We start from the raw sequence: 17,374 nt of genomic DNA, 5'->3' as shown, positions 1-17,374 counted from the left end.
ACATTTAGCTCCACAATCCATAATTTGCAAAACAGCCAATCAAACCTTAACTTCCACACCAAATGAAATACTTATGAGAGGAGGGCTTAAGAGGCTTAAAAAAGGAGGAACTATATTGAAAATTGACTGTTTCAGGAAATCAGGCATTGAACCATAATACATTTTACATTTCGAAAGTGGATATACGTAAATCTGCACTAAATGGGTTTTCTTTCCTTAATATGAAGTGTCCCTCTGAAATAGGGAGGCTGGACAGGCTACCTGTTCAGCAGCAGGGTTACAGTCTGCAGGTTACAAGTCCTACGTGTTAATAAAATTAATGTTGTAAGTGTGCAAGATCTGAAGACAGCAGAATGTGTGAATACATTATTAGACAACGTTTTCACTGTAATAAATAGTTATACAACCTCAACCTATTGTATCGTTTCTCCTCTTGGATCTCACTTACTTAAACTTGCAGTATTTTATCAAATATTAAGAAGCATTACACTAAAATAAATCTATAGGCTAGTTGTCCAACCAAGTCTGTCCCAGGCCTCACCCTCTGGTTTACAGCAGCATTCACCTACCTGGACAGATTGCCTGTCCTCTCCACTGTCTTCCGAGCACGAAGCCTGGCGCATCATTGCTGTCGGAGGAGGTGGTGCTCGTCGCTTCTTCACGTCAGTTCTCTCTGCGATGCCGGAGATGTTGGTAAGAGACTGCGACGTTCCCAAAGCAACTGTCCTTGTGCTCACTGACGGTGAATTCGGAACTGTTGAACTGTCCTGTAACAAAGTTAAACACCAGGTTCTAATCCAATATTGTACGGTGTGAAGTGGGCAGTGATACAAAAAAGGTAATTGATAATTACCTATCAGTGCATTCAGCCACTGGATGAGGTAAAATCTGCTTAGAAGTGCTGTGTGATTTAGAACTTTTGGGCACATAAGACATAGATTTAACAGACGTTTTTTAGTTGACATCATCAAAGCAACATCTTTTTGTGAACAATTAGGATTTGGGTCAAAGTTGGGTGGTATCAGAAAATCCTCTGATTTCTGGAGTAAACGCTCAATACGAAGGAGAATTCATCAGACAAACATCCTCCAGGAAACAACCCCTGCTGTGGAAGAAATTATTTTTGGTGGCTTTGCTTGGGGAATCTTAACATTGCCACTTGAATGAGAAGAATTTTCCGTACTCCTAACTACATTAGACTCACACTGGAGCCAGTAAATGCATCGCACAGTCCACGCCTGCACCAATCAGTTTATTGACTCATCCATCCACCCATTCCTTTCTCTACTGTTAGAGTGTGAATGTTCTAATACATTTTATTAACGATTTCAATGGATTAATCATATAGTGAATTAACATGCAAAAACGGGTGACTTTTGAAAATGGTTTTCATAATTCATTTCTGTTCTTTGGCTAAGCAAAATTCTAACTGAAGTTGTGGTTATTTTCTGTTGTTCAATGCTTACATGAAAGTGTGTGCTAAACAGCTTAATATATGTGTACACAGCTACCCCTAGCGGGCTGATGCACTATGTCTTACAAGGTCAGATTTATAAAATCATAATACGAGTTGAATGTTCTATTGTTTTAAATTGTCACTAATACGTGGTTTCTTCCTCAAGGATGGAAGTAAATGTTTCGACTTGAGAAGTTTCTTCCTGAGAAGAGAAATTTAGACCAAATGGAGTAATGGAGTCACAGACTAGACGGAAGAGGAAAACTTACTGTTATGAATGTGTCCTGGTTATTATTAATGTCATTGCATTTTAGGTTATCAATTAGAGCGACTATTGGTTGAATCGTAAACCACCCCATGTAGTGACCAATCATAAACTTTTTGAAGATTAGAATAACAACCTGGGTAGGATTTTCTAGTGAGAGACTCTAGAGAGGGATTCTGAGATTTTTAGTGTGAATTCCTGATGATGGTTCGAGTCGCATTAGTGGTGTCGGTTTAGCTATCGATAGGCCCGATTCTCTGAAGACTTACCTGATGGTTTCCCTTTGCTGAAGTAGACTGCATGTTGTTGTTCTATGGGTAATGTATGAAGTTGCATTGATATATGTGTCTCCTTTGCTTTGCAGGGACCAGCTGCAACATATAGTTTAAATTCTGCATAATAACAATAATGTTTTTAATAACCCGAGTTAATGTGATTTTCTAAATTTGTGTTTCTAAATTATTTTACATGAAATCCAACATGTTGATGCTAATTTGCAGTTAGTGAGGGAATTAAACTTCAAATGCTCAAGATTCATATTGACACTCTTTGATTGTTTGTACTAATGTATACTTTACCTTTATTGCCAATTCTGGTGTTATTAATAAGTGTTATGACACTGGAGATTATTTGCTTGATTATTTTGATTAAACTCAGATATATAAGACGTTCTAATCAGCCACTATTGATTCTATATGCTTATCATTAATGTTTGAGAGTTATTTTCGTGACATTAGCATAGTTAATCTAGGGAAATACATTTATAATTCTTCTTAATAAACTGGTGTGGTTATTGTCTGAGGTTCAGATCCTTGAATATATTGATTACTGTTGATGGTTACATTACTCATTGATGACATCCCCTCAATCCTTTGTCACTTCGATCCATTGACCTCTTGCGCAAAATCCACTATTCAGTTTAAAGTAATAGCTAGGATTTTGTGGCGCTGCAGCACTACTGCCCCTGCATCCATCCATCCATCCGTCCTAGCTGAATCATCATGAAGATCAGAACAGATGTTCGCCTGTAGGACAAGTGATGTGGTGTGCAGGATATACTGGTGCCACGTGCTAGTAATGTCATTAGGAGAATTTGGGGTTTGCATATGTGTTATTACTTTAAAAATCACATGCCCAGTGGTTTTAGAGCAGAAATATTTTGACCCAAGTTTCACCCTTTCTCTTTTAGTGTTTACAGTCTATAGACGGCTATCCTCGACTACTTTAATTCATTATCTGTGCATTTTCCCAACACTTCTTGGGGATATCTATCCTGTGCAGTGACTATAATAGAGGTGAAAAAATATTCCTAATGTGACTCCACGGCCTGCTGCAACTTTCACATTTTTATCTCAGTTTATATTGCAATTGTTACTATCATTGTATGCCATTATTTTTTTCCTGTAGCGAATACAAATTCTCATAGGTAATGCAGTATAACCCTTACTGTCTTTTAGTACCGGATCTGTCTGCAGTCTGAAGGCACGACCTCCAACCCCACACACAATACTCCAAATGAGGTAAACACCAGTGATGGGCAAGCTAGTGTCACAGCAACTACTTATTCTGCTGGGTACCACCTTTCCCTCGTCATTCTACATTCCATTCACTCAATGGTCATGTCATTGTTTAGAAACTCTTGAGGGCTTCTTATTTGGTAACTCCGGGACCTGCCTTCTGTTTAGTTCCCTTTCAACCCCTTACCTCCCATCATGAACGACTCCTAATAGATTCTGCTTACTGAATGCATAAATTCACCCTTTGTTGTGCTATAAATCTTTGCTGTCACCCCAAAGACCAGTGCAAATTGCTTAAGTGTCTTCTGTGTTTCTGATACATTTAGGGTATTGACAATATTATAAAAGCTTACAATATACACAGGTAAATCACTGTCGCAGCCCCTCTGTGGTAGTAGTTACCATGCATCACCTCCTTCCTGGCAGAATTGCCTCACTTTGCCAGCACTCTTTCCCAGACTTTGCTCGGCCAATTCCTAGCCAGGATTCCCATTCTAAGGCAGAAACCCTAGTTTGAGGGAAAAGGACTGAAAGCTTTACTGTAATCCTTGTTGGTCACACCCATCACTTTCCCGTGATCTACTCTGTGTCGCAGGCCACCCGTTACAAAATACTCAGATTCGTCCAGCATATTTTCCACTATTAACCTCGGGCAACGGTGGTTTCTGTATGTGGCCTGCTATTTTTTAATCCATTCTAACAATTTTTCCTTGCTAATTGGTACCGTTATGTTTCCCAAGCTGAAAGACCCAAAGTTTACCGGCTGCACCCTGTATTGTAAGTAGGCAACACACAAACAGAATCTCTGAAATACATTACCACAATCTGTCCGGGTGTAAATGTGTACTTATCCAAAATCTTCATCCTTATTTTCAGTGATTTTGCAATGGAGTCTTCCAAAAAGACAACATATCTCACTGATATATCCTGTTACATGTAGGTACATGTAGAAGCATGAATTAGCCATCTCCCACCCATGGAACATTGTTGATCATCCCTGGGTGATGCCAGGGCGAGGTTACAACAAAATAGTCATGGTCTGAAGCCTTTAGAGGTCAGGTGCATGGGAGCTCACACATCACTAAGGATTCAAACATATCACTAATGTACTAAGAACAAGGGAAAGAACTATTTGATGTAACACTGAATATTTCAGAATGGAACCAATGCAGAAATGTTACAATCAAATCACTGCATTTCATAAGTACCTGTTGGCCCCGCATCCACAAATGCCTGCCCTCCTTCATTTATACTGTGTTCTGATAGGGCAGGTCTTGTGCTGTCCTAGTTTCACATTACTGCCTCATCATACTCATCGTCCTAGTCCTTCGGTGATAATGAGATTACCTCATCTGGCGAGAATGGCACTTCATTGGCCACCACACTTAAAGCCGAGTTAGCTTTATTGTTTTAGGGAACCCCTTCCCCATAATAAAGCTCTACCTAGAGTAGGGAATCTCCCCATCTGAGGGCAACTTCTTGTTGTATGCTGAGGAGGTTTGAAGAAGTTGGAGGTCTGTGTAGTCTGTTTTCTAAGAGGGGTTTCTTTGACAGGCACTAGAGTCAAGTTCTCCGCTTCAGGTTGGGACTTACTGTTGGTGTTATCAGTTCTGCATGGGGTCTCTCTTTCAACCAGTTGAGTCAGGCTCATTCAGAAGCTGCCATTCAACAACCACAACATATCATTTTTGGCTGAGAGATTTGGGTTACCTAGCCACCGGGTCTCAACTCCAGTGGACCGTTCTGTGACAAGTAATCCTTCAACACAGGTCTGGGTTTATCTGGGAAGAAGCATCCTTTTTCACAGGCAGCAGGAAAGCGTATCATCTGCATTTATTCTTGATTCAACCTTATAGGAAGAGGTGCTGAAGCATACCTGGACAGCTGCTGCCACATATTCCTTTTCCAAACGTTGCAAATTCAGGGCAGCGCAGCAGCATTTAATGTCTTTCAGAGAGATTCTTTGTAGATAACTTCAGTCTGTCATTTTACTGGCTTACAATCTGCCTGATCCAGCACACCCAGAGGGAATTCAGGGCTAGTCCACTAAAGGGATGTCAACTTTGTATGCCATGGCTTCAAAGAGCTCTGATGCCGGAGAGTTGCAAGGTAGACCCCTGGGTGTCTTGCTGTATTTGTATCAGACGCTCATGCACTGGAGTTTGGGTCCAAAGTCCAGCAGGTTATCTTCAGCTCTTATAGTTTTTTTTTACATTAGTTTCAATCAGTCACATATGTTCTGGTTTTCTGGTGTTTCTGGTGATTTAATGAAACGTAAACTGCCAAGCTAGCATATGGCAAGCACATGCTGGCAGGCTAGGTCAGTGAGCTGAGCACTTCCTGTGGAGGGCTGTGATTAGCTTGAAAGTTTGCATCCTGGCAAAGCTCACCTAGCCGTTCATCCCTTCCAAAGGTCAGAAAAATGGGTTTCAACTTCGATTGAGTAATATTATGTATACAATATGTTCTATTTCAAGTGCTTTGGATAAAAGATCTATAAAATATTACATTAATATACCGCTATGATTATGTACGGGTTGGGATGACTACGACTATGATGAAAAATTGCCTTGATTCTTGCTGTTGATCTGACTACTCCAGCCCACTCTTCGCTACCCAGATGTCCACGACCCACACTCCTTTCCTATGCATGCCTACGGCTCCGTTCATCTGGAGGTGTTGTAACAAATCAGAAAGGCATTGTGGGAGATGCTTTCTGCAGGCACTGTTCAGCGGTGGGAGGGGCTTATGAAAAACAAGATGCTATATTTAGGCTTTAAAGGGCGTGTAAAGGAGGTGCATATGAGTGCCTGCCTTGTCAGCAGAGGTGTAGCTCCAAGAGGGGTGTTTGGGGTGTTACACTCCCCTAAAAATGTAGTCTGTAGTAAACAGCTGGGTGCAAGTGCTTTCAGTTTGGTAACATGAAGTGTCTGTCGGATTTCACCTGGGATTTTATATGCTCACAGCAACAAAAACACACACAATTTCGTCTGTTTTGGAGGCCTTAAAAATGTTCATTAGTTTGAAAAACACTGCCTTTTAAGTATCCGAAATCCTATCCCTTTCCACTGCCCCTTGAGCCCCCCGCATGCCCTGATTTTCATACAATATATTTTAACGAGATGTCCCAGCGTGATTGTTGGGAAATCTGAAGGTCACCCTCCATGGCCCCCTCCCGGTCATACTGACCAAGCTGCTCGTCGGATAGACTCCGCTGTGATTAGGTAAGGGCTGGGGTGGGGAACAATAAATCAAAGTAATGAGATTAGCGGTAAATAATCGAGGCATTACAGTCTGACGTGTTCAGAGGGTTGGGAGTGCTTTCGGGCACTCTGACTTCTCACATCGGTTGTAAATTTGGTAATCAGAAGTAAATGCAATGACGCCTTGCCACTAGGGCCACGCTTGTGTGATTTACTGCAAGTGGCCAAGTGAATGTCAGACTGATGTAAAAGTCCCCAGAGCGACAGTGCTTTGCAACAAATCCAGCTCAAAGCACGAATGTTCCTACAACATACGGCGACAAGGGTCTGGTAACAGCGCCCTGATGCCGACCTGCAATCCACAGAGGGCTACGGCAGGCGACGAGGATAAAAAGGGCTTCCTCCAGGAAGTCTGCAAGGGGGCACACTCACGTGTTTTTGAAGGTATTCGTACAGTGTTGGCGTTTTAGTTTATTATGGTAAATTAAGAACCATCCTTATCACAAATAGCGCAATTTTGGAATTCCATTAGGGATTATAATTTACTTCTTCCCATTGTATATGAAACTGTATACATGTAGGAATTGGTACTGTGACAATCTACTTACCTTGGGTTCCATAGCAGCATGCTGTGCTGCTCGCCAGAAAGTGTTTAAATGCCTCATCATGGCTATTAAGTGCTACATACATGCAGTTATAATACAATATAACAAAAAGTCCTCTTGAACGACCACAACACTCAGATGCCAGGCAGTCGATTGTAGCTCATACAGGCTGCATAATTATTTTTCTGTTCTGCTTACCACTCTTGCACTGACATAAGACAAAACTGCTACGGGTCATGTCTGTCACCAAGCACTTTACAAATACACAGCAACAACCCATTCGTTTCCAACTGAACAGGTGTGGAATATCTGCAGAGATTGGCCACATGCCACTGGCCAATTATGGTCTTTAATTCAGTCCCCCACTGCAGGTCCCAACAAGCTATATGCTATGACCTTCCTGACATCTGATAATGACAATCCACGTGGGATATTAAAGTCAAATCCAAACAGATCTCTCCCTCACTTCCCCCTCCAACCCTTGTCTGCTCATAATCATAAACATTAAACAAAACCTCAGAATGGACACCCCAATACAACAAAGTGGACTGTGATCGAAAGAAATACCATACAGGGACCTGCCGGGCTGCTCAAAGCTGCCAGCTTACTGAACACTAAAATCTGCACACACCTCTCTAACACATCTTCATCCATCACCCTGCTAGGTACTGTGTCCCAAAACACAACAACTACACCTGGGTGGTCATCCCGCATGACATAGAAACACCTTCCACATAGGATCAAAACAAAAACAACTTACTAACAACCATACATCTAACATAGTGCGGTGTGCTGCCCATGTAGGCAAGCCCTTCAGTGCCACACACAGGGGTAGTAAGGTGATATAAATGTTACAGTACAATACAATAACTCAGTGAGTGAACCAAAGAACAGGAGTGCTGCTTCATTGCACGTGAACACAGCGTAAGCCACTGAAATGTAATATAGGCCAGTATTTTGCATTGAAAAGAAATTGAGCAACATCATTTTTTATATTCTGCTTTGTGGTGCTGAGGTTTGAAATCTCTAGTCCTACTGCCCATTATTTATTGCCAGGGCAGTAATTCAAAGCCCTAGAGTGTAAGCTACTAGAGGGGGTTGTTAAACCTACCAGTAAAATACGAGAGGAAAAGATGCCCGATGGCTGAAACACAACATTTTTCTACTCAAAACATTAGCAACATTTCCAGTAAGTACTGGGAGCTACAGTGGTAACATTAAAATACATCCTGGAGATATCGCACACATTCTGGTGGGACATTATCAAAAACATCTTCAACCACATTGTGCCACCACAGAACATAAAGATCAGCAGAATCTATGCTTCTAACAGTTGTTCCCCAAAATGTACAAATGTTGCAAAAATAGCTGCTGTCATTTAATACTACACCAACTGTTTTTGCAATAGTTTTCTGGATAAGTTCTGCATTGAGGTCGTAGTCAGTGTGCCATAGACTGCAATGTCCAGTCCTGATTTTTACAGACATGTACTGCTTTTCACATAAAATACACATCAAGAGTTGTACCGAACTCCTCTCTAGATAACAATAACAGCACTTATTTTTGCCTGAGTGACAATCAGAAGGATTCCAAAATGTTGGGCCTAATTTACCACAATGTCATAAACTATCCAGCTAGCAAGAATAGTGATGGACAAGTACTGTGCCTCAGTGGCCTCTTTCTGGCAATCATAGCATAAAGCTATATGCTTTTCTTTCAGGATGAAGGTCTTGAAGCTGGGTAGGTTTGAGAATAGAAGAAGTTACATAAATGAACAACACTCCTGAATCACAATGTGATCATTTAATGTAATTTAATGTACCCCACCACAGGAACTACTTCATGCGCCTAGCTAATGGGGCAAATTTATTACGATTTGATGCAACACAGCTCAAAGCAGCAACCATGGCTGCTGTGCTGAGTCAAAAGGAGAGCAGAGGAGATCACAATGGGCCAGATGTATCAAAAGGTTTTACCCATTCTGTGTCTATGGGAAAATGCGTTGGTACATATGGCCCTCTGTCTACTAAGATGTGGTGCTGTTCTCTCTCTTCTTGCACTGGTACACTTTTGGCTGCCTTTTGCCAAATACTCATCCTTGCATGAGTGCAAGGATGTGTGTGTGTGATGTGTTGCATACTTTTTGGACTGGTACAAAATACTACCCTCAGATACAGTTTAACAGTTTTACAAGTGTTTATGTACGCTGTACAGTACTGTGCACATGCAAAGTTGAAAAAGTTTGGAGAAAATAAATCTTTCCTCCAATGTAAGGCCTGCCTTGAGGAGGCTTACATTTTTGGCTTAAGTCCCTGTCTACCAATGTTTACTTAACTTTAAAAGATCAAAAAGGTCATAGGTCACGTAACTTCCATCAGTGCCAAACTGTATACAGTGTTTACAAGCTGAAAAAGACATGTAGAACTGTTAACAGCTGCTTGAAAGCAAACGAAGTCGCTTATACAATGTGGACATTTGTGCCAAAATACGTTGTTGGTATTAAGCCAATGAACCACTCACAAAAATATTTTTTAAGGAAAGTATTTGAGCCACTCCACACAGAAAACGTTATAAAAAAAATTCTCAAACATTAACTTTTACTCTTTCTTGACAGGAATGAGTTTTTTCAACGCTGAAAGTCATACTGTCTAATACTTCAAGTTCAAATGATGGAAATCAAACAGGCCTGTCCGCAGCTTTTGTAGGGTTGGCTCCATAAAGCCATGAGGGCAACTTATCTAGTGCTTGTGCACCTTGTTCATAAGAAAAGTCATGTCCTGGGACACTTTTCGAGGACGCTTCAGTATAACACGCCACCTAGTGGCTGCGGATGTTACCTACCTCCAGTGCTTAATTTGTGCTTAGTGTCTCCGGTGCTCAGCACCGGCACTTATTTTTGAGGGCTGGGGCTTATTCTTCTGCCTCAAGCATTTGCTGTGAGCAAAAGACACATATGGGAAAGACAGATGAAGGTAAAAACGAAAAAGCGTCACAAAGAGAGAAAGCAGAAAGCTGCAAGAGTGCGCTGAAGGTGCATGCAGTGTCTTTAAATGGATTGAAGAGGCCCGAGATGGCTTCAGGATTACGCTGCCCCAGAATTCCGTGCTCACACATTTAAATGTAGCAACCCTGTGTTTAAGAGGAGGGCTTTGGGCACCAGCCCCTTTTTATTTACAAATTAAGCACTGCAAACCTCATCATAGATCTGCCATGGTATGCTTGCATTTTTTATATATAAACACATTTAGGAGTGCCGGCGCAGGACCCTCAAAAGAGTAGGACCTGGGGCCAGCTGGGTCCTCCCTGTGACGTTCCTCAAGGCACAGTGACACCAGCTCTGTGGTGGTTTCAGGGGACTAGTTTTCCTTTGCACCTGCTCTGTGTGAAATACGTGATGTAGACAACTATAGCAGGTTGCAGTTGCTTACTCTACGTCTTGTGTTTTGCACACTGTCTCTTTCCCGGTGAAGGGGCACTGGCGGAAACATAAAATGAGTCAGTGAACACCACTTATCTAACGTCGTGCCGTACGACGATGCTTCTAGGAGCTATTTTTGAACCAGAACCTGACTTATAAAGAGAGGGAAGCTAATTCTGTATTGTGGGCAAGCATATAAAGAGACTCCCTGGAAACGAGGACACAGCGCTCCAATCCTGGACACTTATTTAACGGCCTAATGTATTCTGGGAATTGTAGGAAGGGATCACTATGGATGAACGCAGTGAAATAAGACGCCTGAAAACAATGATTTCAGGAGACATCTCAAGACATGGCTGTTGGAGCACCTCAGCGCCTTGAGACCCTCACGGGTGAGTAGTGCGCTTTACAAATTACCTGACTGATTGATTGAATGATTAGTAAAAGCAAGTGCCAGGTCTTGAAATATTACGTCCTTGGTGACACGGAGGCGTTCACTTTTGGGTCACATTGCTACATCCTCGTGACGCAGAAAGTAGTTTTCATTAGGACTGAGAGGATGCGGGCGAGGCTGGTTTGGGGCCGGGTGTAACTTAGAAGCAGTCCTGACACCTGTGGCAAGCAAAGCCCTTTCGCGTGGGAGTGCCAAGGGTCGCGTCATCCCTCGACCTCGGCACTCACGAAGGTCAGTTTAATTTTATTTTTCACGAGGGACAAACAGCAAGCAAGTCACAGGCTACCATCCGCCTGCAGCACAAGTGTGCCACCTGATCGGCCGCTGGACTGGCACTCAAGGCCGCGCGCTAAGAGTGGCAGAGAGACGCTGTCATCTCCCAAGTGACATTCCCCGAAGTCCGCTCCCCTAGCAAAGGCCGGATGTTTTCGTCTTTGAACTGAGCTCATCAGATCACAAGAAACAGATTGTCGGATGATGTCAAGGCCTGGAAAACGTACTTTGAAAATTTATACGCCATCTGCTTTTTTCACTTGGAGAGTAAATCATGTCCCGGCTAATTAACTGACTAGCGGTAATACATATTTACACCGTTTTTTTGGGGAGTTTACTCAAATCAACTTTCTAGGAAATGGTGGTAGAGCTAAATCAAAATTTCTGAATCCTCATGGCTCAGGTAGAAATCCATGACTACTCACGTTGGGCCATTTTTACTATCACATATTAGCACTTTGTGGTGTAGTTAGCACTTTGGTGCCACTATGGCAAAGGTACTATAACCATGCCATGAAGGGCTGGTAGGTCCCATTCACTCAAAATGTTACAGGAGTGGCTTTTATAGACTTATAGCAAAAGAAGGCCACACAGTTAAAGGCCATATTGGTTAACCCAGGTCGTCAACCTCGGTTATTGGCTGATCCCGCAGGCGAGGGGTATAAAGAGGCAGAGTGCCTTTAACCAGGCAGAAGGGATATAAGCCTATTAGAACATTCCCCCCCACTGAAGGTAGAGTGTTCTAAATTAAACAAGGAGACACAGAAAGACAAAGATTTGAATGTTGGAGCAGAAGTCTAGTCCAGCAATTAATGGTCATGACCAACTCCATTGTATACACTGGAGCTCCCAACATGCCAGTGTTCTATTTCCAGTGAAGTGATTAGGGGGGATAAGGGTCACATGAGTACCAGGCGTGACTTTTAAAGCATTGGTTAATATCTGTTATTACTCTTCAATGGTTCATCTCCTTCTTAGCTCAAAACAACTAACAAGTCAAAACAGAGGAGTATGCATCCCCCATCAAACAAGCTCTCTGGCAGGGTTAATCAGGGGTTGCTGCTTTCTCCTTGTCTCTTTGATATTTATTTAACACCTCTGATGGACGTAATCCGAGCCACATTCTGTTTTCTCAAATTTATGAAAACTCCATTCAGATAAAAGTAAATGTGGGGAACTCAGAATGGAATCAGCATTCCCCAGTGGTCTGCGCTAATGACATAAAGCTGGTTCCAGCCAAACAGAGCTTTTTCTTATTGGGACTAAGTCCAGGCTATGAAATACCATCCAGGGACTACTTATTTAGTTCTACTTAAATAAACCATCTTCAAATTCTAAATGAAAAAATAGACTGATATTTAGAAGAAATACTTTCTTTTAATGTGCAAGAAGATGCCATAATGAAAACGTATATTTTATCTCACACATGTTAAGAAAGGAATTTACACGGTCCCCATAACTTGAGGGCTGTCCTTGTAGCATCCACTGGCAATTCTTGGAGGGGCTCTGAAATTCCTCAATTACCTGGGTATCACTAAGGATAAAGTTGCCTAAGTTCTGTGGTGCAGAATATGGGCATCTGACTCATTGTTGCTCTGCAGAAATGAGATCACCTTACAGAGGCTGGACTAGCTTTGCACAGACTTCCAGTAGAAAACAGAATACTCTTCAAAACATTTTCAGTATGTTTGAGTGTAAACAAGACTCTTCTCCAAAAGAATGATATGGTATTTTTAGGACCCACAAATCCACAGCACTCCTTAGCTCTGGTGAAAAATGTGGTTGCTCAAGATTCAATAAAACTATGATCATGAGGGGAAGATGCCTAGGCTCCATGTGAGACATATTATGGGATAAACTTCGGATTTACACAGCTTAATCTGTTCACTCGTTTTAAATATAAACTGAAGAGTCCATTAATCTAGTAACTCAGGCCGCTGCCAAGAGAAAACATTGTTAAAAACTGCTCTATGTAAATGTCGAGTCTATCCTTTCCATCCATATCTTACTTAGCTTAACTGATTATGTTCTAAAATATCCCAGCTTATTGCATCCTACCTTGTCTTATCATATTATACGCTGTCCTACTCGATCCTATCCTATATACCCAAACCTTTCCTGCAGTCCTTCCTAATCTTCCCTAACCCATGTTATACTAACCTGTCATGTTGCATCCTATCCTATCCTGTCCTATGCTGGGTTTCACCTGTCAGTTATTAATGTATCCTATCCTAAATTTTACCTGCCCTATGCTATCCTCTATATCCTAGCCTCTCCCAATCTATTCTCTCCTATCCTTTAATATCCTATCCTATTCCAAACTGAACCGATCCTATCCTGTTCTCCTATTTTTTCTAAATCCATCCTACCCTGCATTTTCACTATGTATTCTATTATGTCCAGGGGTGTAACAAAATCTGATGGAGCCCCCACCCCCTTGCAAAATACACGGAGAGGGCCTCCTACCCACCACTTTGCACCACTGCCACAAAATGAGCAGCGCTACAAAAGAGATGTAATCAATGTGAGAGAGGGCGATAGAAAGATGAGGGACACCATTGTAGGGTGGTAGTGAGGGAATGCATGGAGAAGGTTGTGATTTTGATTTTTAGCTACTAAATGATGTTCATTGATTACACTCTCAGCAGTGGCACCAAATGACCACGCTTCGAAACCTGGTTCCCTTACCTTAGCAAATTGTGTGATCCCCTGCGAAACATGTTATCTTCGTGTGCCTTCTGAGCAAAAATTATGAGTGTGTGAAAACAGATTCAATCCTAATATTAAATGCTATATGCGAAAATACAAACTGAGGTCGACTGAGTTAGGCTGAGTGTCCCCAAAATCTCTCTCTCTATGAGTTTTGCCTTTAAGTGTCTGAAAAAAACACAATTTGGTGGTGTGTGCACAGAAAACTGACCTCTGTGAATAGCACTAAATGCCCTTGTTCCTTTCAAATTATTCAAATCTAAAGTGACAAAAAAGCTACTGAGATTTTAATTAGGTTGGAAGGGGGTGGAAAAGAAGCAACAAACAATGCACAGTAAACTCAAGCTGGATTAGTTCCCTCTACCTGGGAGATGGGCCTACCATTCATGCTCTGGTCTTTGAAGTGTCCATTGAGAGTATAGCCACCACAAGGCAGCTTAGTTTTGGAAATGTAATGCATCTGAATGCCTTGACACCCCCTATGTGTTATGGAAAGGTCCCAGGGTGGCAGGCATCTTGGTGAACGTTTAGAAGGCTCCTTCTTGCTGGCCCACCTTCCATGGGTCCAGGAACTATTGTAGCTGTCCTGTAGCTTTCAGTATCTGTCCAGGCAAAACTATGGATATGGAGTTCCTGGCGCTGCTTGGGTTATACCTGGGAAGCCTGCTGTCCTGTCTTGTGCGTAAGTGCAGTCAGAACACATTATGCGTATCTTCATCTGCCTGTGCAGACAGCAAGCTGGGTCAGGGAGAAGCTGGTCTAGATAGGGTGCCTCTGAAGACTAGAAGGCCTGGCTTACGAGACAGAGGGGCTGCAGTAGAAGCATACACATTTTTTTTACAGTAGGCCATGCACTGGTGAGGGGCAGACCACGTAGTATTATTTTTAGTCAGATTGTATCAACATTTCTAAGCAAGCCAGCAAGGTAAGCCTCTATACAGTTGTTAAACTTTTCATCCTTGGCATGGACTCCCTTAACTTTTTGCCTCTGTTTCCCAGGTTGTTGATGTGTGCGGGACTCTGTTTTTGCTGTTTTTGTTACTCTGGGCACTTTACCACTGCTAACCAGTGCTAAAGTGCAAGTGCTCCCATACAAAATGTGTATATAATTGGTTCATCCATGATTGGCATATTTGATTTACTAGTAAGTCCCTAGTACAGTGCTCTAGTGGTGCCCACGGCCTGTACATCAAATGCTACTAGTGGGCCTGCAGCACTGGTTGTGCCACCCACATAAGTAGCTCTGTAATCATGTCTCAGACCTGCCACTCCAGTGTCTGTGTGTGCAGTTTTTAACTGTAAATTCGACTAGGCAAGGGTACCCACTTGCCAGGCCTAAACCTTGACTTTTCTTACATGTGAGGCACCCCTAAGGTAGGCCCTAGGTAGCCCCAAGGGCAGGGTGCAGTGTATGGTTAAGGTAGGACATATAGTAATGTGTTTTATATGTCCTGACCGTGAAATATTGCTAAATTCGTTTTTAACTGTTGCAAGGCCTGTCCCTCTCATAGGTTAACATGGGGGGTAGCTTTAAATCTGATTAAAGTGTAGATTCTCTTTGGGAGCGGATAGGCATGTGGAGTTTGGGGTCTCTGAGCTCACAATTTAAAAATACATCTTTTAGTAAAGTTGATTTTAAGATTGTGTATTTGAAAATGCCACTTTTAGAAAGTGGGCATTTTCTTGCTTAAACCATTTCTGTGACCCTCCCTGTTTGTGGATTCCCTGTCTGGGTCAATTTGACAGTTGGGCTGGTTGCACCTCTCATTAGACTGTGACACAAAGGGAGCTGGGGTGTAGTCTGCATTTCCTGATGAGCCATCTGTGCTAGGAGGGAGGGGAGGAGTGGTCACTCACACCTGAAAGGGCTGTGCCTGCCCTCACACAATGCAGTCTCCAACCCCCTGGTGTGTGTCTGGGGCTTGGCCTGGGCAAGGCAAGATTTCACAATCAAGAGAGACTTTCCTTTGAAGTAAGCCTACTTCAAAGGGCAAAATGGGTATAAGAAGGGCACCCAAAACCACAGACTTTAGAATACTTCTGGAAAACAAGAGGAACCTCTGCCTGGAGAAGAGCTGAAGAGCTGAGGAAGAAGAGCTGCCCTCCCTGTGACTGTGCTTTGTGGAGCCCTCCTGGAGTTGCTGCTTCTGCCTGTGATAGAGGTTAAAGACTGGACTTTGTGTTGCCTTCCTTCTTGTGAAGAACACTCCAAGGGCTTGATTTAGAGCTTGCCTCCTGTTGTTTGAAGTCTCGGGAACAGCAAAGACTCTCTGCCAGCAACTGGAGTCTCTGGAGAGACCCTTACTCTGCCAAGTGGTGCCCATACAGTTCTGGGACCCTGAAAGGAGAAGCTGGCAGCCCAAGAGTGAGAAATCCACGCACCGACCACCGTGCAGGGAAAAGACTGACGCAACTCTGATCTGTGGCTGAAAAATCAATGTGCTGCCGGCTTTGCGGCTGAAAATCGACGCTCGTCTGCAACGCGACCAGAAGATCGACGCCTGGAGCTGGGGAAAAGAGGCGCAGCATCGCTGACGGAGGCTGGTGAGATGGCAACCCGCACTGGGTGGTTTTCGGACCATCGTGCTGTGTAATTTCTGACGCAAACACCACTGGGCGTGTAAAAACAATGCAAGGCCTGCTCGGACCCGAAAGTGCTGATCGGATCAACACATCGCTCTCCTGTGGAGAGAAGAAACGATGCCCGCCGACCCGACTAAAGGAGAAACGACACAAGGTCTCGCTCATGAGTGAATTCGTCGGATCCCAAGCCCTTTTTGATGCACACACGCCCCTGCTGGGTTATTTTTGACACACCCAAGGTACATTTTCATGCTAACAGCATTAGCGTTGTGTTTAAAATTACATGAAGACTCTTTTTGCATTTTTTGTGATAACTTGACTTGTGTACTGTGGATTTTTGTCGTTTTGGTCTTGTTTTGTTTAGATAAATAGTTTCTGTTTTTCTAAACCTGTGTTGTGTCATTTTGTAGTGTTTTCATTAAGTTACTGTGTGTGTTGGTACAAATACTTTACACCTAGCACTCTCAAGTTGTGCCTACTGCTCGTGCCAAGTTACGAAGGGGGTAAGCAGGGGTTAGCTGAGGGAGAGTCGCTTTTACCCTGACTAGAGTGAGGGTCCTTGCTTGGACAGAGGGTAGCCTGACTGCCAACCAAAGACCCCATTTCTAACAACAGTCTTTTAATTACCGAATATTGTGCTTTTAATTTGACAATTTCTTACCTATTTATTTGGGCTAAGACACCTGGACTTGAAGACTAAATGCATCAACTGAGGCAGTGACTGTTTGTCAGTGATTATGCTCCTTAGGGAAGGCCTGGGAAGGGGTCAGGAGAGGGTGAGTCTGAGAGAACCCGAAATTTGAAGGTGGGAGGAGAGAAAGGTCAAAAGAGAAATTACTATTAAAGATGGTACTGGATTGAAGAATAAGAGGCGGAAATGAGCGAGGCTAG

General features: G+C 42.8%; 1 protein-coding gene across 7 annotated transcripts in view; it reads right to left on the bottom strand.

Moving 5' to 3' along the window:
- Window positions 1–17,374, bottom strand: part of COBL (cordon-bleu WH2 repeat protein) — an 890,550-nt gene that overhangs the window by 313,075 nt on the left and 560,101 nt on the right. For all 7 annotated transcript variants that reach the window (XM_069216764.1, XM_069216715.1, XM_069216757.1 and 4 more), the window contains one exon: window positions 570–767. In XM_069216764.1, the coding sequence (XP_069072865.1) occupies window positions 570–767 (198 nt within the window). The remainder of the gene's footprint in view (window positions 1–569; window positions 768–17,374) is intronic.

This window comes from Pleurodeles waltl, chromosome 2_1, assembly GCF_031143425.1.
Source record: "Pleurodeles waltl isolate 20211129_DDA chromosome 2_1, aPleWal1.hap1.20221129, whole genome shotgun sequence".
NCBI lineage: Eukaryota > Metazoa > Chordata > Amphibia > Caudata > Salamandridae > Pleurodeles > Pleurodeles waltl.
The sequence above is the reverse complement of the archived record's forward strand: the minus strand, read 5'-3'. Positions and strand labels throughout refer to the sequence as shown.